This window comes from Thunnus albacares, chromosome 13 (assembly GCF_914725855.1).
Source record: "Thunnus albacares chromosome 13, fThuAlb1.1, whole genome shotgun sequence".
Lineage (NCBI taxonomy): Eukaryota > Metazoa > Chordata > Actinopteri > Scombriformes > Scombridae > Thunnus > Thunnus albacares.
The window spans coordinates 4335117-4357058 of record NC_058118.1 but is presented as its reverse complement, the minus strand read 5'-3'; the positions used below and the strand labels follow the sequence as shown (position 1 = coordinate 4357058).

The window sequence follows — 21942 nt, the reverse complement described above, 5'->3', positions numbered from 1 at the left end:
ACAGTGCAGAGCCAGACTTTGGACTCTGCGCTCCGCGGTGTTTACTCTGGAAAATCAGAGGTCTTCGTCGGGACCCAGCAGGCCGTCATCAACCTGTCAAAACATTGGCTCTGAGACACCACCCCCTCTCAAAATCAGAGAACCTTGATAGGCTGGTAAGCCAGAGGCTCATCTTTGGAACAGAGGCAGGGATATTTGTTTTGAAGCTACAGGTCACTGTGCCAATGGCTCAGAGCAGAGCGGGGAGGAAACACAGTCTGGAATTTCCTTGTACGTAAACACCTCTGGAGTGGATGGCCATCTCATCACACACAGGTGTATTCCATAAAGCAACCCCCCCCTCCCCCCCCCCCCCAATCCCCTTTCCTGAAATGGCACAGGGCTTGCGCATGAAGGAGGAGGAGGCGGGGGTTTAAAAATAAATCCGCGCAGGCCGGTCAGACATTTTGAAATTCTGTTTCTATCTCCGTCTGATAGAGAGGTTAAAGATACAGCATCCTGATAAATCTCTTCCCACCAGGGGGAACAGATAAGGAGTGGCGTAGATTGAATAAAAGAGCTGAGGAGAAAGAGGGAGGATAGGTGAGGGGGGGGGGGGAGTAGGAGGAGGGCTGAGATGTCTATCAGGCCGCGTGACGGTTTTTTTTTTTTTTTTTTTTTTTTTTTGTCTTGCAGATCCAGTTCAAGGGCGCCCGCAGGCGAGGCAGCTCTCGCTCTTGCCGTGCCAACGCTGCTGCTCAAGGTCATATGAGCCAGCCCTGTGACATTAAAGAGGAACAGGAAAGGGGAACGGGGAGGGAGGGGGGGGCAGAAAGCCATCAACCACAGACATGCACACACACACACACAAACACACTCACACACACACACACACACAGCACACAGAATTGAGTTGTAAGGGAAAAAAAAGTAGCCTTTCACTCCTTGAATCTTTCCTGTGACTTTCTGCACCGGTGTCTGGGTCCATAGTGGATTTTGTGAGGGCAAGAGCTTTTTAAGGGCAGTAATGAGAGTGTCTTATTCTCTCTGCACAGAGCCAAGAGATGCTTGGCTAACTGCTTTGTAGTTGCCAGCCACACATACAGGCATTCGTGTGTGTGTGTGAGTGTGTGTGTGTGTGTGAGAGAGAGAGAGAGAGAGAGAGAGAGGGGGAGAGAGGGGGAAAGATGGAAGAGAGAAGAGTCACAGTGATAAACCTCAGGGGAGGGAGGTTGAGAAGAGAAAAAGGGTCTTAAAGTTATTTAAAGGGACAGCAAACCAATGGCAGTCGCCTCCAAATGTTCTTCTGTAGAGGGTTTAGGCTAAAGTGAGTTTCAGCTGAAGTGAAATTCACCTTTTTTTTTTTTTTTTTGACCACAGAGCAGACTGTACTCTATAAGCCCACTATGGCTTATCAGCAGGTGGTTTCAAATGGATAGTAGAGACGTGGTCACAGGTCCAGGAGTTTAATGTTGATAACTTTTTCTGTTATTGTAAGTCATGTTGATTAACGCCAGCAGCTAAAGGCCTACAATGTGAATATGTTCGGTATGATTACTTAGCATTTAATGATGTTAAGTCTATAAAACTAAGTTATCCTACTTTCCCGGTGGGTTCCTGAAGTGCTCATTTAACACCAGCGTTTCCCCACATGACAGAAATATATTTGAACTGAGGTCAGGTGTGGATGCCGATTACTGACAATAGTCTTTCTGCCCAGAAGACATTTGGACATGTCACAGTAGGAAAAGCACAGGTGTAAATGATAACATTAATGATGGCTGAATTCCATTTAGCTGCCTCAGTTTCAGAGTCCTGGTGTTGCACATGCTGGTTCACTGTCACACTGTCATGACTTACTGGGACACTTGAACTTGTTAAAGCAAAACCAGGTGACACAAAATGCGTCATCTGTCTTGGAGATCTGCTTTAGACTACATTTCCTCATTTTCAGTAGCAGCGCCTTCGATGACGGTAAAATGCGGCTTTCCCAACACTCTAACATGTTACGCAAGCAGTTGAGAAAAGCAGACATTAAATATCATACTACTCAACACTTACATCAATATATTTTGAAGAAAACTAGTTTCATGACAGGAGGTCAAATATTGCACCGTTGAATCCGAGTCTGGAAAAGAAAGTGGCCACCGGATCAGAGCGACGTTACCGCCGCAGCTAAGCTAACAACAAACTAACAACTAGCTTTACAGTATAGTGTCAAAGCAGAGATGTGGCACCACTATTACAATTTATGAAGCCAAATATAGTATATAGTGTATATAGTATAATATAACACTAAATATTATGAAACAGAACGTCTTTGTATTTACTTTGCACTTTGTATTCATATATCAATTTCATATGTCAAGTTATATGTTATATTTTGTTAGAATCACTATATTTTTTTTATATATATATATATATATATATATATATATATATATATATATATATATATGTGCATGTATATATATATATATATATATGTGCATGTGTATATATATATATATATATGTATGTGCATGTATATGCGTGTGTGTGTGTGTGTGTGTGTGTGTGTATATATATATATATATAATAATTGTTATCTGGAACAATATCTTGATAAGTATTTGTCTTATTCCTTTTTTTGACAGTTGAGTTAATTGCGATGACATCCATCATGTTTTGCTAGTGTTATATTTGTAAAATTAGCAGTATCAATAGCAGTCCCTCTTATTAGCTCTGATGGTGTTGATGTGATAAAAACAAAGCCCATAACTGAATATCATCCAGATAATAGAGTGTAGTATCTAGTATCCAGGGGCTGACTCACTCGTCCACTTTATGTTTACATTGTAGTCATGTGTCCATCGGTCAATCAGGTATCAGTTTGCAGTGCCCATTACACTGTATGGCTGCATGGTGAGAACGTGGTCTCGTCCTACGACAGCACACAGCTGTACTTATGAGGGATGCACTTAGGGCAGCAGGGTGGTGTAGAGAGTTCAGAGATCAGCCTTTAGCTGAAGGACCTGGGGTTCACTTCCATGTTTTTGGCAGCACGCTGGATGCTGCACTGAATTGTCATTAAGAAAAACACTGGATCACTACCAGTTCCAGTCCAGGGCTCTGCTATGTAGCTCACCCTGACTCAGAAGTGAAGAGGATTTCCCTGAATAATGTATCGAATTATAATATAATTCAATTATTATTTTATGCAGCTGCATTTCAGTAAGAGAATGTGTTACTCCTCTGGACCAGTGCAGTTTTTATTATCCATAGCCAGAAATGAGAAATATGTCCTCCTCTATGATTTTACACCAGTATACTGCTCACATACAATGAGTTAGAAGAGAAGTACAAGGTGAATGTAAAGTGGATGATTTTTAGACAGGCATAAGGCTATGTTTTCTGGAACAGAACTAATAGCCTTACTATCATCTAAATTTCCTCCGTAGATGTAAAAGTACAGGCAGACATTGTATGAGTCCACAAAGTCAGTCTCCCAGGCCGTTAATGGAGCAGCTTCAGGCTATGCATCAATATGACATCACAGATTACAATCTGTAGACTTTGGGAGCACTTTAGGTGCTTTCAGTGTTGGAAGAACGGAGCAAGAACTGGCCGACAAAACACTGAGTCATTATAATAACAATCACAGAGATGGGTGGAGTCACACAGTGATACAGCCTCACAGAAATGACTAAAGTGTTCCTATAGGGGCTTGACAGGGATTTTACAGTGAACTTTAATGAACTTTATAGTATCATAGGGGTATCACAGTATTCCTATTACATTGTTCCAAAGATTAGCAGTAAGATTAGATTACAGTAGTCAGACATCTTTATTTGCTGAATATATATATTTTATAATATATCATTTACATTGTATTTCACTAAATGCAGTTAATGCTGGAATTCTCTCCAGCACATCAAAGTAACCACAATCAATGAGTGGTATGTTGTAATGTTGTAAAGAGAGTATTCTAGGGTACCAGTGCAGGTACAGTCACATATAATGTCAGGTAAAGTATTACATTATTATCTTATTGATTCAGAAATAGGCTGTTTGGTAAAACTCTACTTTAAGTTTCAGTATTTAGCATGTATTAGCAGGTGTAAATGCTTATAACACACTATAATGTAGGTATAACTAACAACCATAACCCATAAGTAGGAGCCAGTGTATAATGAATGACCGCATATACTGAACATTAATAAACACTTAAAAATGTCCTTATATTCTGCTTCTAACTGCATTATACTGTGTTACAAACCATTTATCAAATGTGTTTGTACCCTGCTAATGAAATCTTAAAATAGGGGACTTAAAGTAAAGTGCTACCTGCTATTTTTCCTAGAAATTTCTCAAATATATTAGCATTATTTCTTTACTAGTATTGACATATATATGAACAGAGAGTGTTAACAGTAAAGGGGTTTATAGAGAATACAGAGGATATAGATAGAAGATGAGAGTGTAGGTACCTTGGAAAAAAGTCACTTCCAGTGATGAATAATTAAGTGACATTCAAATTGCAGCAGAGAAAGTCCTTTCTGTGGGGTGTTGCTCAGAGGATTTCACTGTTTATCCCCTTTGCATGCTCTAACTATATTAATGGAACTGGACCTTTTTTTTTTTCTTTTTTTTTTCCTCTTGCCTGCACACAGTCCTCCCTTTCCATTTTGTACTGTAGGTTGACCATCTAGCAGGGAGGACAGACCCCAGACACCTGTAGCCAAGTGAAAATCTCCCCCCCCCCCCGCCCCCCCACAGGGTGGAGGAACATATGTATCCAGCCTGTATGACATCTAGCCTAAGTCCCTATGAACTGTACTTTCTACTCAGACAGGATTTACTGGATAAGTGTCCCTCGCACTTGTGACGCAATCCTTTTGAACACTAACCACTCAAAGCTGGATTTGAAGCTCCACTGAACCCTGATGAACTTTGGCATATAAAGTGGGACTCAGGAAGAAAAGAGTGTGGAAAAGACTCTCTCCTCTCTCTCTCCAGCAAAAAAAATAAACCCTCTATGCCCCCCACCCCCTCCGCCCCCCGCCCCCCGGGGCATTCGATCATACCTGTTCATCACCCAGCTGGCATAGTACCATTTTGACTCTTTCTTTTGATTAAACGAAAAAGCATTTAGACTAAACAATCAATAGGTACAGGCTTGAGTCCTGAATCGCTCTAGCATAAATCTTCCTGGTGCCCGGCGTGGAGTCGTCTCTGTATCATTTTTGCTGATTAGTTTTCCCATTACTCAAAACAGATGTGTTCGCCGGTGATGAATGATCCAATTATGGGATATTTGTCACCCATTTGATATCTGCTGCTAGTCTGGGACTGTAAAGAATTTCAGTCTGGTGCTTTCCCTCCAGTCCACAGTCCACTCTGGTCGGGTATGTGCTGACCCGACCTTTGGATTTGTTTAAACGGTCAACTGGCCGTTAGACGGGAGCTTTGCCCCACGGTTATTCTCCGTCCCCCCCCCCCCCAGTAGCACCCAGCCACTTCTCTCTGATCATCTCATCAATCTTGTGGTTAGAGATAAGAGAGGTACTCCACAGAATATTCAGCACTTGTTTCATTTTGTGATAAGAATAGTCGCCTGTCATAAAATTTCATTTAACTACTGTATCCTCAAAAAGTCCGCGCGCCCCGCTGCTCCTCCTGTTGACATGCCTCAGATAGTAGTCATACATGTCTAAACTGTAGTTGACCCCCTCAACTGCTCCACACACACACACACACACACACACACACACACACACACACCAAAACAATACACAGACACTCACAGCTGAAAGGATTCATGTACACCCCCTAATTCCGCCCCTCTGTCTGTGGACAGTAGGCTGATTCTGCAGCCTCCCTCCCTCCCTCCCTTCCTCTCTTTCTCTCTCTCTCCTGCTCTGCTGTGCTGAGCTGTGTGTGTGTGTGTGTGTGTGTGTGTGTGTGTGTGTGTGTGTGTGTGTGTGTGTGTGTGTGTGTGTGTGTGTGTGTGTGTGTGTGACAGCTGCCTAATTGGGCATTCTCCCCTCGTCGGAGCGCCTGCCTCTCCTCTCTCTCCTCTCTCTCCTCCAGCCTGGGCCGGGGCTGCTGACGAATGGCAGCGGATTACAGATGAGGACACGGTGACCCGCCTGACCTTGCTGCACAGCCGCGGGGGAGGGAGAGGGGAAGCGGAGGGGGGGAACAGAGCGCTAGGGGTGGGGCGGACGGGGTGCTAGGACTGCAGAGGGGCGGAGTGGGAGGGGGGGGGGGGGGAGGGAAGGCGGTGGGCATAGGTGGAGGAGGGAGGGGGCAAGCAGCGTCAGGTCAGTGGAGGATGAGGTCGCACGAAGGTGGGCAAGATATTGGTAGGAGATCGGGTGGGGTGGGGTGGAGAGGGGGGGGGGGGGTGTTTGCCAGGTGGCCGGGCGGGCAGGCGGGTGGACAAGCGAATGACAAGAGTGTCACATGACAGCACCTCCCTCCCTCCCTCCCCCGCTCGTGTCAGTATGTCAAGGGCATGAGCCCCCGCTGGCAACCGCCACTGCGGCATTTCCCCCCCCACTTTTATTTATATATTTATTTCCTCACCTCCCCTTCCCCCCACTCTTCTTCTTCTTCTTCTTCTTCTTCTTCTTTTTTTTCACTTCTTTATGTGTTTTTATGTGTCTATCAGACGAGCAAGTTCTATATGACTGCTGGCTTGCCTCCACACACACCCTCAGGCCGCGATGTGGTTGGTCAAAAGGAGGCGGCGGATCCTTGAGTGTGGTGAATTTTAATTTCTGTGCGCACTATAGATATTTCCATGCCCCCCCCCCCCTCACCCCCCCACCTCCCACCCCCCCCCCCCCACCTTCCTGCTGTGCGTGTTAGACTGCCAAGGTGAGGTTGTGTCCTCTTGTTAAGAGCGATTAATGGCACTCGTTATGTACATAATGAAATATCCCTGCTGATGCATAGGGTGGCGTTGTCTCTCTCTCTTTCTCTGTCACACACACACACTCCTATATATACGGGCAAGCGATAGGAGTGTGTGTGTGTGTGTGTGCGCAGTGTAACGCTCTGTTACAGCCTCCAGGCAACTCCGGTATGTGTTTGATTTGGTGAGACCCCCCCCTTGTAAGCCATCTCTCCAAATGAAAAACGAACAGGAATTAAGGCCCTGTCAATTCACAGTCGAGTTTGTTCCTCTTTTTTCGCTTTAGATGCACACAACACTGCAGCTCCCTGCGTGACATGTGTTCTGAGAGATAGAGATGGGTGGCTCACCACCGAGTCCCGTTTTGACTGGCGGAGTAAATTTAGATCTAATCTTCTTGTGTGTGTTCTTTTATAGCCCGAGAATGTTCACCTAACATCAGCTTTTAAGTTGACCTTGTTGTGTTGTTTGCTCGTCAGAGGCTTGTGTGTGTGTGTGCGTTTTTAGGACGTGACGCTGCTGGCTTCCCTATAGGTTTTTTATTTTGACCTCATGTGTGTGTGTATGTGTGTGTGTGTGTGTGTGTGTGTGTGTGTGCGCGCGCTAACACCATTCAGTGCCTGAGTCAAGCTGTGCAAGCTCTTTTAATCCCACGCCCCGGTGCACGTAGGCTTGATTAGTGGCAGCAGTTATCTGTGCAGAAGACAGCCTGCCCTCCTTTAGCATTTGGTCAGGTCTGGGGCACTGGGGGGGTGTCAAGTCATGAGAAAGGTGAACGAGGAAGGAGAAAGGCAGAGGGGGCGGCGGCGGCGGCGGAGGAGGAGGGATGGAGAGAACGAGGGAAGAGGGGAGGGCCGGAGCCTGATTAGTATTCTCAAGGAGCACTCCTGCCAGTAGAGCAAATTGATTACTGCACTTTACCTGTATCAGCCTCCACAGCTAAGGATGACAAGGTACGGGGAGCATGATGTGTGTCTGCGTTCACCTCCCAACCACAGCAGAATAGGTGTGTTTGCAGTTGGCTTAGTGTGGATTTTTTTTTTTTTTTTTTACCCTGTTGAGCACTTTTTACTACATTTGCTACTGGATAGTTTTCTTTCTCCTCAATCTACTTCATTACGGAGAAATAATAGGCTGGTTGCAGTCGGGTGCTGGCCTTGTCTCTCTCTCGCTCTCTCTCTCTCTCTCTCTCTGTCTGATTTAATAGTCAATGGCTGACTGAGGGAAGACAGACTCATTTCCTGCAAGCCTTGGCCTCGTGCTTGTCTGTACCTAGGACGACAATTAGCGTGTAACTTCTGTTTACAGTAAAGGAAACCTGATCAATCCCAAAGAAATAAAACAAATATTCAATTATTTTTCCTGGATCATAATTTCTAGTAACATGCTGATCATTTCAAATGACGGGTTGAGTTGTGGTCATCAGGCTCCTGAGCCCTGCTGGTTTTCATTCTAGCTACTCAATCAGGGGCTGATTACACCTGGGCTGCCAGGTGATGGCAATTAATTGCAATTAACCTCTGCTTAGATAGAAAACCAGCTGTACTTTGAGTAATTAAAACCCAGAATTGAGACCCATTGACTTGGATACAATACTTCACTCACTCACTTTTTAATTGTACAGATTTTATACAGAAAATATTCTGAATTATTGTTTGAATTATTGCTTTTTTTACTGTCTTTCACTGTGAAATTCTAATTCCGAGCCAATCACAGTCATCAGACTAGCTCATTAGTTGCGTGTACTGTGTTGTCAGTGCGTTTTCAAGCATTTTTATATTCACCGCTCCTCCTTCACCCCGCCCCCCCCGCCTGGCCCGAATCATGAGCCCTCCATCCACTGACAGAATACGACCACTGAAAGTTGATTAAGCACAATCTTATCTAATCCACCTGTTTTTAAAAAGGACCCCGTCTAAATACAGAAGTAGGTTTATTATTTCATACGCCTGACTTGTCACTTTCGTTGCACTTCACAGAGATGAATATCTCCTCTCTGAATCATCCTCCTGACCACTGCAGCAGAAAATATATTTATACACATCTACCAAATAGTTTATTTGTGTAATAAATGTATTTTTTCTTTTCAATTCCAAAAAAAAATGTTCTACCCGGTTAAACATGACTTGTGTAGACTATCTAGAGGGGGGGATGATAATCTAAAGAAAATTGAAATAATGAGCTCCTAACAGGGACGACACATCCAACTACTGGACAGACAGTCCAGACGGGGCCTCAGATGGCCCTACTGTAGTTAGTAAGTAGTGCAGACCGCTCTTGCTGCTGTTTAGACTCAGTGGTGAAGCACAGACTTAAATATATGGAGGAGGTCAAGCTAAGTAAAGCATGTTTTTCCCTGGTGTGTGTATAGAATATGGATTTATCTCTGGATCAACTGGAGATTATGGTTCTCCTCCGTGAACAACTGTCTGATGACCTCACCGTCTTTATTCACGTTATGGGTTCATGTTTTAAACTGAAATCCAAAGTATTGTCACAACTTTAGTAGAACACGGGCCACCGCCTTATTGTTCACGCTTGTTGTCGTATGAAAAAAGGTGGTGAATGTGTTTTTTAGATCCCACATTCTTAGTGTAAATTCTAAACATAAATGTCTCAGATAATAAAAACATGGATTGTGTAGTTATTATAGTCATATCAGCATGAGCATGTAAATGATTCATAAAGCTTGTTTCTTATTTATGTGGAATGTTGGACGTTATTTGTGACCGTGCAGCACTACTAGTCTTTTTGCTAACGGGGGCAGTGATGTCATTGTAATTAACACGGGGTTATCCAAGCTTAATCATTGGTAGAACATATTTTTTGTGTGGTTTTTGTACAGTGTTTTTTTGCTTGAAAAGGAATCACATGAGGCAAATGTAACATTAACTCAAACGGCTGGTTTTACCTGTCTACAGCGCACTCTTGGGTCTTCTCCAAGTTATGTAACAACAAGGTGGGGAACGAGGTCCTCTGGGGTGACGGGATGGCGTATTGTTACTTGTTCTGTTACCTTAAACCATTGCATTGTGGGGAAAGTATTGCGGGGCGTTTACTAATTTTGGCGCGGTTCTCTTGACAGGGCGTATGCTTCATCCTCCGTGAGTTCAAAGTTATTAATCATCACTTCACTTTTATTTATCTTGATGTTTGTGCCATCTTGTCGCTGCGTCATGTGATTAATGTAAGTGTAGCTGGATGATGAGTTAGATTACTAATTCAGCCTACAGGCGTACAGATAGATTTGCGTCACCGTCACCTGATAACCAAGCGACGGACTTATATTTAAACGTGGAGATATTAACCTGGATGCTAATTTAGATTCTGAGACTCAGGAATATTTTGAGTGTGTAGGTGTCGGCTGGTTGGTTGTACCAGCTACTGCTCTGTGAGTACTGAGTCGGGCAACAGGGTCAGGCGTAGGACTCATGTTATTGAAGTCTCCTGGTCATTGGCATGTAATCAGCTCTGCCCTGCCAACGGGATTGGTGCTGCTTGAGAGATTTTCTCTGAAGAGGTTACACATAATTGTTTTATGTTATTGGGTTAAATACATCTAATTGGTGTAAGAGATTATTTTAATTGTGTAACTTTGAATAGAACAAAAAAAAAAAAAAAACATAGCCGAGTTGTGTTTTTGATGATTCTATTGGAATGTCCCTTCAACAACCCATTGTACTGTGTAATATTCGCCAACCTCACTCAGAGCAAGCATCAGGATGATTTAAAAACTAGAAAGTAGGTCAATGGGAGCATTATGAAAGGCAAAACAATAGCAGAGATATGTCCTCTTCTTTCTCTGTCACTTAGACCTCCGTCACACACCATATTTCTCCAAACCAACCCAAATTACTCACAGTAAAAAAGAAGGAGGGGGGACAAAAAGCAATACTCTTTTAACCCAATAAAGACAGACATCTTGCTGACTCACGGCAATAGCCTTCTTAGGTCTGATGCCAAGGATATTATGGAAATGATTCATTAAAGGCCAAGGTCTTTTAGCTGGTTTTATCCAGCTTTCAGGGCAGCCTGACAGTGGGACATTTGATCTCAATTGCAAAGTGGCCCATTTCCCTCAGACATCACCACTGCAGTCTGCTTCAAAAGCCTAGCTCTGCCTTTTGGCATGCTGGCCATGGGGCAATCAGCTGTTCCTATTTCCAGCACCAGTGTTTACAAATGGAAAATGTGTGTTGTTTTCGGGAGGGAAATGAGCACCATTTTGGACAGGCGATGTAAGCAGAAGATTACCACGGAGCCCAATAGAAATGAATCAGGTATAGATTGATGGCAGCCACGGCTCATTAAGGAGGGAATGTGTGTGTGTGTGTTTAATTGATGCACTAATTCGCAGCCACTCAGGAAATGGCCCTTGGGTGGGTCTTCCAAATGGCACACAAATATTTACTATGGACACAAACATTTTTTTTGTAAGCACATCCATGCACCGCCTAGGCATGTAAGGTAAAAGGGGGGGGGGGGCTGTCTGGGTGTGTGATACAGTGCAGTGATACAGTGCACTGGCTAGTTGGCTGGGTCCTCTGACAGTCAGCTGGGCTCTGAACCGCTTAGATGACTCATCAGTGTGCATGAATTCCTCTATGCTCTCTCTCTCTCTCAACCCCAAGAACTCTTTGTACTGATGAGCACAGATGAAGTTAAAATCCGCCCCCGTGCTCTTCATCCAAGGCCAGATACAAGGCCAAGAACTTTAGCGCTCCAGTCCCATTTTGTCCAAGTCTGAAAACGTTAGCTTTCAGTCATCACACACTGTGTTCCTCACTGTGAGTGGGATGAGGTTTTCCCAACGGATGGCCCGCGCTACTTAACACAAGAGGTCTGACTTTTCAGTATTCATGTATCGCGTTTCTTTTTATGTGGGGTACATCCACGGGTTTCTGTGTATGTGTGTGTGTGTGTGCGCACATGGGGGCGTGTGTGCTATGCATGACTTGTTTGGTCAATGCATCCTAAGAAGTGGGTCAGAGTGCCCTAGTTCTCATTGTGTGGGCGTGCATGTGTCTGTGTATTGCATTTCAGTGTTATTTGCCCTGATTGACTTATCTGCAAAAACATTTTCTTGCTCTAGCTCTCCTGCTGTTTGGTAGCATGTTATTCTCTTGTTTACCCCTCTCAAGGTGAACGAGAGCTTTTAATTCAACTTTCCTCCGGTGCACTCGTTCACTCGCGGAAGGCTCGGCAACAACTACAATTGGTCAGGTAGCTTATGTTTTGTCTTATTTAATCATGTCAGGCCATATTGAATTTACAAATAGCGGTCACGCCGCATGTGTAAGTGAGCTACCCCGTTGAGTATGTGCAGCAGGGCTGGGCTGCAGATTACATGATATAATAGTGTTTAGGCATCGCCTCTCCTTTTTAAATTCCTTTAACCTTGACTCCCCTTAAATGCAGGGAGAACACATCTGCCAGGCTGGTGTCAGACATTAGTAATACACACCGCTCGGGCAGCATTGTCACTTTTTATTAACGCCCAGAGCTTTGCATGGACACCAGCTGTTGCATCAAGTGGAAAAGCCTTGGCGGCATGAATGACCTTGACTTTAACTGCCGCTCCTTTGGCTCTTCCCCTTTTTAATTCTTTTGTTTGGTCTCATACATTTTAAATGGCTTAAATGGATTACCATTCCTGACAATGAAGGTCATTTAGGAACTTACTTTTTTTAAGATAAAGAAAGGCAAGTGTGTTCTTGCCTGTGTGTCAGTGGGTGGAGGAGGAGGAGGAGGGGGGTGGGGGGGGGGTTGTTATCTGGAGGTCAGCGAAAGGAATGAAGGTCACATTGCGAGATCTAATCCGTGACATCTGCATTGGCACATTTTCATGTCGGCCTTCTGGTAATTCCACGTATCTTAGGAAGCGGCTGAGGGTGCGGTGACCTTTTTATATTCCCGGCGTCTTTTTAAGTACAAGAAAAGCAAGACAGAGAGAGAGAGAGAGAGAGAGAAACACAGGAAGAGTCGACCAGCCAGTGGTGATGATGAAGCTTTCACCCCTCCCCGTCACTTGCCCTCCCTCTCACATGTACGTGGCCAACTGTAGTGGGTAAAAATCACTTTAGAATGGTGCCTACTCTGTCATTGGCTGACATTGTCAAGGATAATGGATAATCACCACAGAAACCGTAGAGCAGCTCATTGGTACTGTGGTGTCCCACGGTGGGGGAGGGGGGAGTGGGGGGGAGTGTGGGGGGGGCGGTGGAGGTCAGGCTTTTTGGGTGCCACTACCAATGAGATGACATGTTAACAGATGTGTAAGGTCATTTTCAATGTATACACCAGGGGAGATAATGTAATAGTAATGCACACATCACACAACCTAAGAGAGGAAAGGAGGAGGGCTGCATGCTTTAGGGGGCTCAGTATAGAGGACAGCTTTCCTTATATTAAGGTCATTTATTTGTTAACAGAGCACTGTGACTGAAGAGAACATCATTTTTTTTTTTCTTGCCCTTGCTGTAGCAGGGCTCTCTGACATCGGCTCTGTCATTACATGTCTCTCAAGAGCCTGAAGGTCCTCACTTTGTTTACAGAGTAATTCCTACTTTATGTGAGATAGTGAATGCAGTAGCTCTGTTCTATATAAACTAATGTAGTGCAGTGTCATAGTGTCCCTGTGCTCCCTACTCTGCTCTGTATTGAAGTTTCTTTGGGCAAAAACATAGACAAGGTCAACTGTAATTCCAAAGGTTCACTGCCAGCAGCGAAGAGATTAACAGAATTTCCCATGTTGAAACCGTGTCAGTGTTTCTTTTTCCATTCACATTTTTTTTTTTTTTTTTTTTATGTCACTAACTGGAAGGCTGTATCATGGCATGTTAGTCCTTTTTTTTTTTTTCCAAGCTCTGTTGAAGGTAAACATGTGGGCATGTTTACTGTGATCAAACGTGGTGTTACAGGACATTCTAATATAATTGCATTAAGCTCATTGGCGGGAAAATAGCCCTAATCCTGAGCATCTAAGATTAGCATGACAGCAGACGTCAGATGGCCCAGTGTGACCAGGTTGGCGTTTGTTGTTGTCAAATTTAGGTCAGCAGTTTAAAGATGGCCTTGAACTGTAATTGATGCCAATGGGCCAATTTCAGTGTCATCTATTGTTTTCTATACAATGCAACACATTATGAAGAGTCTCATTAACCTTTGGACCTTTTAGTTTTAGGAGGTCTTAAAATAGATAACCTGATTGTTTTCTTACCGTTACTCAGACTTAATTGCTCACTGATCAACTTAAATCCAGCTTTTAATCCCGGCTCATTTTCAAGGTGGAATTAAAAGTACCACCTTGTTGCCCTTAATGTCATGACAACCTGTGGACCTTGGCCACGGGGATGGATTTCAGCCTGATTAGAAGCCTATTGCTCCGTTGTTTTTGGCCCTCGCTGCTACTCTCTGTGAAGTATTTAGGCTGGCGGCTGCATGGGTTGCCATGGCCTTTCGTCATAATCAAGGGCTGCTGTCCTGTTGTGTAACCTGCTATGTTGGTCCACTCAGCGGACACCAAAGGTGAGGACAGCATCGGGGAAAGGACACGGACAGCAGCTGAGGCGAGGTGGAAACTCTGTATTAATTAACCTTTATGGGATGCGGCCAGGACTGTCGGAGGTGTCCTGTATCCACGGAAACCACGCTGACAGGGTTCAGAGCAGAGGTCTCCCAGGGCAGCGCCACTGACACTGTCATGGCAACTGGCACAATGCTCACCCTGGTGTCACTGACTCTGCCCTCCTGACAGTGGTGTGGTGTGACAGGTGCACCTGATCCTTAAGCCACCCCCAACCCTCAATATACACACAGAAAAAATACAGACACACACACACACACACATACACTTGACGGTCGAGTACAGCATGTCTGTTAGCCATATCCTTGCTGTGATTCTCCACTGCCTTTGTACAGTACCTGTAAACATCAATTCATTTCATGTTTTGCTATTGTTTTCTCATTTAAAAACAATACAGTCACTAAAGAGATAAGCTTGATGAAGGATTGACTCTGGCCAGGTGTTGATAAAGATAATGCATTGGTGACACTGAGTAGCCAACAGAATGATTTTCACTCATTCCGTGTATGTTTAAGAATATCCTGCACATGTATGCATGTCCTCATACACATATTCATGCTTGTGCCTAGGCATTAACGCTTAATGCTTACTTGTGTGCATGTGGGTGAGTGGGTGGGTGGCTCTTGCTTTGTGTAGACTGAGGGTTGCGTCGTGTGAGATGCCGCTCAAGTGCATAAGGAGCAGGAGGTGGTAGGGGGGGATAATCCACTGAAATGACAAGCTGCATAAGAAATTATTCACAGCTCTCACAAGGCCCTTCACTTTTGAAAGACATCGCTGTGAGGGGCTTACGGCTCAAGACCTGAATGTTTTCAAGGTAGTGGGCTTGAATTTTCAATTTGGATCCAATCAGACCTAATCTACATTTGTCGTCTGTTCGGTGGCTGTGAGGGGAGAGTGCAGAGAGGAGAAGGAGCCATGTGCAGTCAATCTGAAATGTTGCTAAGTAACAGAGATGGCAGACAAGGTGGTGAAATGAATGTGATATAGTGCTGTGCAAATCCCTGCTTCTAACACAGTTTCTCCTTTTTTTTTCTCTCTCTCTCTCTCTCTTCTTTCTCTTCACCCAACCTTCTCTCCCAACCCTCCCTCTTTTCTCTCTCACTCACTCCCATAGGTCCCCCTATGTGAGATCTGCAAAGCTGAAAGGCGCCACTGACAGAACCACAGCCAGGCTGTAGGACAGACATCCCAAACATCCACAGCCACGGAATGTGTCAACATCTTTGTGGTGAAATCCCGCTGACTCCTCACTTGCTTCTCACATAAGCCTCGAGCTGGGCCTTCTGGGATCCTACAGTGTTTAAAGGCATACAATAATGCCTGGGAGGCCCACCTGCCCCAGATTGGCTCCAACCATGGTTGCTGTTTCACCATAGTGCTGACTGTGCCCACTACAGAGAGGGATCACATCCAGGCAGTGCATCCTTCAGCCCCCCTGCAGACTCACTCTGTGCAACTGCCTGCCCTCTTTTTGGTGTTTAGGAAGTACATGCCACTGTCAACCAGATGACCTAGTGGACATTTGTTTCCCTGTAGCAGTGCTGAACCATACGAGTGGATCCTAGTATTGAACATGACTCATGGGGAGGAGCCTGGCCCTGAGACACACAAGGATTCAGCTGTTCTAACTTATCTGGAAGGTTTACTGATGCATCCAGTGGTGGCCGGGCCTGGGGCCACGGCAAGCGGGAGGTCTGAGGCTGCCCACAGCAACCAGGAGCAGGCTGACAAGGTGGGCGGGTCCTTCCAACTGTCCAATCATGGCCCCACAGCTCCCAAGGCTGGAACCAATGGACCCACACTAGGTGCTTCGCAGCATCTGAAGAAGGCCCGCCTACTGCGCTCTGGGGCCTGGAATGATCCAGGTAACCAGCGGATGAATTCACCCCCGATGGAGCTGAATGGCCAAGGGGGAGGCCTGCAAAATGGGTCCCTAGAAGGATCTCCTCACGCTGGAGAGAGCACCCTGTTGGCTTCCCTGCTTCAGTCATTCAGCTCACGCCTTCAGAGTGTGGCAATGTCTCAGCACTCTAATAAGCCCCCCAGTGAGTGTTCCTCTCCATCCAAGGCACCACCTGCAGACAAAGAGCCACTTCCTGTGTATGGGACAGCTTCAAGCCGCTTGAAGGGCCTAATGAGGAAGAGCAAACTTCAAAATCACAGCAACACACCGTACAGTCGTCGGGGACACAGTCAGGACAGACCCCCAGAATCACCACGGTCAGCACACAGCGCCACGCCACCATCTGCTCCTACAACTGCTGAATCAGTGTCCTGTGCGGAGCGTCTGAAGGCAGTGGCCAACATGGTGAAAATCCGTTCTAGTCCAGCACCTTCACCCAAGCCCAGTGTGGCCTGCAGTCAATTGGCCTTGCTGCTATCCAGTGAAGCCCACCTTCAGCAGTACTCCAGAGAGCATGCGCTCAAAGCCCAGCTCTCAGGAAGATCTGCCAGTGAAAGACTAGCTGCCATGGCGAACCAGCAGCATGGCCCGGACAAAAGGCCACCTAGTGTGGGAGGGACTCTGCCCGGAGCCCCAGACACACTAAGCTCCTTAACAACCCAAAATGGAATGACAACAACAACCACAATAACAACAACACTCCCTCGAACAGCCCTGTCCAGTCCACAGAGTCCCTCTCTGCTGCGTGGCCACAGCCAAAGCTCCCCACCCACTCCCCCACATGCTCCAAGCCACACTCACAACCAACCACCAAGGGAGAAGCGAGGCTTTGACTCACGCCCAACTCGCCCGCCCCAAACATGCAGCAGCTTGCTGCTGCTGCTACTCAACAACCACAACAACCAGAAGCAGCTGACCAAGAATGGGCACCTGGAGGACAGCTGCGGTATTCTGCCACAAAGCGGTTCCTCTTCTGTCACATCGGACAGTGAATGCTCCACCCAGGAGAGGAGCCTGACCAAGGACAGCAGTGATGCAGAGAGTTCCTACTCGAGTTGCTCTCCCATCGATCTCTCTATGAGAAACAGAGCCAATACACAAGACATAGGGCCCAAAACTACAACCCCCTCTTCCTCTTTCTCCTCTGCCTCCTTTTCCTCCTCTACCCTCTCTTCTTCCACCACAGTGTTTTCCTCCACCGCAGCTGCATTCTCTCCTCAAGCTTCTGCTCCACCCTCCACTACAGCCTTTTCACCATCCTCTACTGTTGTCTCCTCTGTCTCCACTGCTATTTCTTCATCTTCCTCCTCTATCTCTACCTCCTCCCTGGACAAACTAACAGAATCTTTAATAAACAAGTGGAAGCCAGAGCCATCAGGATCAAAGGTGCCCAAGAACAAAGAGCCTGAAATGAGTCCAGACCTAAAATCCCACTCTAAGGTCACACTTATGCAGCTTCTTCTTGAGCGCAGAAATAATGAGATGGCTAATAAAAACATGGGTAACCAGGATTTGCCACTTGATATAACTATGGCCACCATGTCTCAAGGCCAACCAAAAGGACTAGTGCCCTGGGAGGAGACCAGGACAAAAAGCCCCATAGATAGACCAGTAGCCCCAGCCCAGCCCCTCTACTCACTTAGTCATGACCCTAGTGGTGCAATGTCCCCATACTCCTACCCCTCCCCTCATGTCCAGTCCAGCCCTTTGGATTTGTGTAAGTCTAAAGCCTTCCCTGCTGAGAAGGCTTCAGAGTCTGCCTTCAGCGCCAGTAAACTGTTACAGAATCTGGCTCAGTGCGGGACAGCTTCTTCCTCCCCACCCATCCCCTCCACCAAAGGACTGGGCCCAGAGCTCGATGCCAACAGGCCTCTTGCCCTGTTGGAAAGGCTCAATGCTCCAGTCCATAGGACCACCACCACTCCACTCTCCGACGGACCCTCAGGCAGTGGCACACCTTTCAGTCGTAAGGAAGCTTCTCCTCCTTCCTCACAGATTGAGAACCTTCTAGAGAGGCGCACTGTACTTCAGCTCCTTCTAGGAACAGGCTCGACTACTGCTACAGTCAGCCGCAAAGATAGGCCCAGTGGGAGTGGCAGGAGGAGTGTGGAGGTAGCAGGGGGGTGCTATGAAAAGAGCCCTGGTGCCTCCATCATCTGTGACAGCTCCAATGGGCCTGCTTTGGATGTAAAGGTCAAAACGGAGCTCATGGAGGAGGTGGGGCCGTCCTCGGCCGTGTCTAAGGACTTAAGTGGCAGAAAAAGACCGAGCAGCTATGAGAAGAATAGCCCCCTCTCAGACTCTCAGCAGGACTTAAAAACAGAACCACGGCCTACAGAGGTCATAGCAAAATATGGCCTTCTCAGCCAGCTGCTTAAACAACAGACTGCTACCTACTATACCAGTTCTGTTGTGCAAGCTGGGTCACAGCCCAGACAGGTTAAAGAGGAACAGAGGGAGTATCCAAGCCCCAGTCCTAAGAAGAGACGCCTCTGTTCTGATCGGACTGATAATATGAATAATACCAGCTCTCCAAGAGCATTGGACAGTGGTGACACAAACATTTTTCCCTCGTCTGCTGTTCAGGAAGAGCCTGACCAGCAGAGGATTCTGAAAGAAGAGGAGGCTCCACCCAGGAGCCCACCAAGTGAAACCCTCACCAGAGAGAGTCGGGGCTTCAATGTGCTCAAACAGCTGCTGCTCTCTGACAACTGCCTGAAGGAGTTGTCCCAGCAGCCCCGTGGGGCACCCAGTCCTTCCATCCTGCAGGCCAATGGTAAGGCCAACGGCAGCATTCTCAGTCAGCCTGCCCATAATCACAGCTTCCTCCACCTGCCCAGCTGGCACCCCCACGGTTCCCTCAACTCAGGGCTTCCGAGTAATCTCAGACCACTGCCCACCCCCCCTGCAAGTAACAGCCCTATCTGCACCCCCTGGGGCCGCCATCCAGCTCCGTGGCCAGTCACTCAAAAACGGGACCCCCCGACTCTTGTCAAACAGGAGCCAGAGAGCCCTGTGCGATGGAGTAGTCAGGAGAATGAGGAGGAGGAGGGTTGTGACTCAAACCCGGACTCTCCACGGCTGTCACGTTCCAACCCCATCCTTTATTACATGTTGCAGAAGGGCAGCATTCAGCTGAGGAAGGAGGTGAGGGATCAGGCAGAAGGAGCCCAGTCTGTGGTCAGAGTTAAAGAAGAGCCAATCAGTGACATGCATGCCTATGAACACAGTCTGAGCTCCACCCCGCAGTCACCAACCCACAACGACAAGCACAGCCATGAGAGCCAAGGGCTGAGCCAATCATCTGATTAGAAGTTGTATCAACTACAGAAAAATACAAAGTGGAAAAGATTTCATTGACTCTTTTTTTGTTTTGTTTTGTTTTGTTTTTTAATGACTTGCCAAATTGGTTTGAAGAGACAAATAACAAAGAATGCAAAAATGAAGAAAAATGAAGTTCAAATTCAAATGCATACTTGCATTGCTTTTTCAATTTTAAGTAGCTAGGTCATGGAATGGTACAAAACAGGTCTATCTTAGCAAAATGTCGAATTGATACAACCAAAACTACACAAACGTCACAAAGTTAACTTATCAGTGATAATCATGCACTACATATTTCATTTTGTAAATGACAAAGTCCCCCCCCCCTTTACAATTTGGTCTTGTTGTACACTTATTATTTGTATCTGAATTATAACATATCACTTTTCCATGTCCTCTTTGTTGCCGGCCATGAAACATTTAGAAAGAACATTTCAAGCAACATTTATTATTGATGACTCCAAAAATGTTAGCACTCAGTTCAGTGGACATTTATTTATTTTTTATCCATCAGAACATATTCAGATAGACAGAGTCCCATCAATTTTAAATAAGATTCCAAATAAAGTCATTCTAGGGCAGTCACAGCGGTCTATTACAACAATGTACATGATAGATTCATTCAAAGGAGGAACCTTGAAAACAATACTCACACTGCAGTAGCTTCAGTGAGGGATCCTACCATGATGAATACTTTGTCTTGCTTTTTCCTCAAGATTCATGGTGTGGTATAATATAATTACCGGTGGAATGAGAATATATCAACAAAGATTTGAATGGTCACAACTCATTGTATTTTGCTTTTTATTTGAATTGAACTTGCAAGGCCAATATTCGACAGTGCAAATTCAGGGTAATGTGTTTGCAGATTGTGCAGTTTTGAGCAGATGGGTCAACAGAGCGTGTGTGGCTCTTACAGTTGAGCAACTGTGTGTAAACAGGTTTCTAGAGCAACAGTTAAAAGGCTGCAGTGTCTGTGAAACTTATCTTACCACCCTGGTTAAACCCCGCACCACTTTTCTTCATGCACACAAAGACTTAGAGTGTGAAGCACATGGCTTTTTTTTCCCCCCCTCTTCATTTCATATAAAGGAGCACCCAGAGTTTGCACTATCGAAGCTGAGTCCTCTTTGTCCTTTTCAGAATAATTTAACGGCATGTAATAAAAAAATGTCAGTATTGTTATCTGTTGAAAATTTGACAGTTTGTGGTTTTGTTTTCATCATTTCTTAACTGTTGTGGTTTATGGACATCTTTTTATTTTTGTGGCAGTCTCTTAATTCATAAAATGTCAAAAGAATTGCATGATAATAAAGAGAAGACCACAGGTACATCTTTTTTTTTTTTTTTTTTTTTTTTTCAAAGCAGCTGGATAGATGTACCTGCCCCCCAATAATCACCAAGACATTTTGGTGTCTTGAGGGATATCTGCTATCTAGCTCCTTATTTTCATTTCACACACTGCTTTATCCATTTAGTCTTGTGATCTTTTTAATACATATACCTATGAAGTACGTCTCTTCGATTATTAATACATTTTCACAATGGTTAAATATATTTGTGTAAATAGTACTTTCAGTATGAAAGATGACTATTTTGTAATGTTTAAGAAAAGATATTACCCTAGTTTTTAATGCCCTGATATGTAAATATGAATTATATGCGTACAAGTGTACATACAAAGGCAGAGGATGCTATGCCCATCTTTTTTTGGTTGGTTTGTTCTTTGCATGTGTCTCTATGTGGTAAATGATAATCTATCCTGCGCTGTGTTGTGTAATAATGTCTGACTCTCCTCACTGCTGCCTGTTGCATGCAGACGCATGGGAACTACCTGTGTATCCCTACTGGTGATGGGGGAAAATGTCAAGTCTTAAAATAGGTCTTTTTTTATCACAGAGAGAGGTTCGTTTAGAATATGAACAGTCCTTAAATAACCACAGACTGTTGAGCAAGTTGATGAAAAATGTGTGAAAAATAAACGTGCATTGAATATTTTTGTGATTTTCTTTTCTGTTACTGGTTAACAAAGCTCTGTGAAAGAGCTCGGGGCTATAGTGGGGGATTGACGTACAATCATAGATCTGCATTGTGCATCTAAGAAATACATTTGTAGCAGCAAATATAAAAAAAAAAGATGTTTCATTTTTTCATGTGAAGACCTGAAACATAATTTCATTTTTTTATGTTTTCATTTTTGGTGTTCATTTGCACTGATATCTCAAAAATAAAGTACTAAAATGCATG

At 45.1% G+C, this 21942-nt stretch overlaps 1 protein-coding gene across 4 annotated transcripts in view; it reads left to right on the top strand.

The window, feature by feature from the left end:
• The window catches only part of nrip1b (nuclear receptor interacting protein 1b), a 38447-nt gene extending 16755 nt beyond the window's left edge, over positions 1-21692 (top strand). For 2 of the 4 annotated variants that reach the window (XM_044370011.1, XM_044370013.1), the window contains one exon: positions 15583-21692. In XM_044370011.1, the coding sequence (XP_044225946.1) occupies positions 16042-19683 (3642 nt within the window). In that variant the 5' untranslated portion in view covers positions 15583-16041 and the 3' untranslated portion in view covers positions 19684-21692. Of the gene's footprint in view, positions 1-721; positions 743-7731; positions 7834-15582 lie in introns of those variants that run through there. The other 2 variants (XM_044370014.1, XM_044370012.1) reach the window with 2 other exon arrangements.
• The last annotated feature ends 250 nt before the right edge of the window (positions 21693-21942 follow it).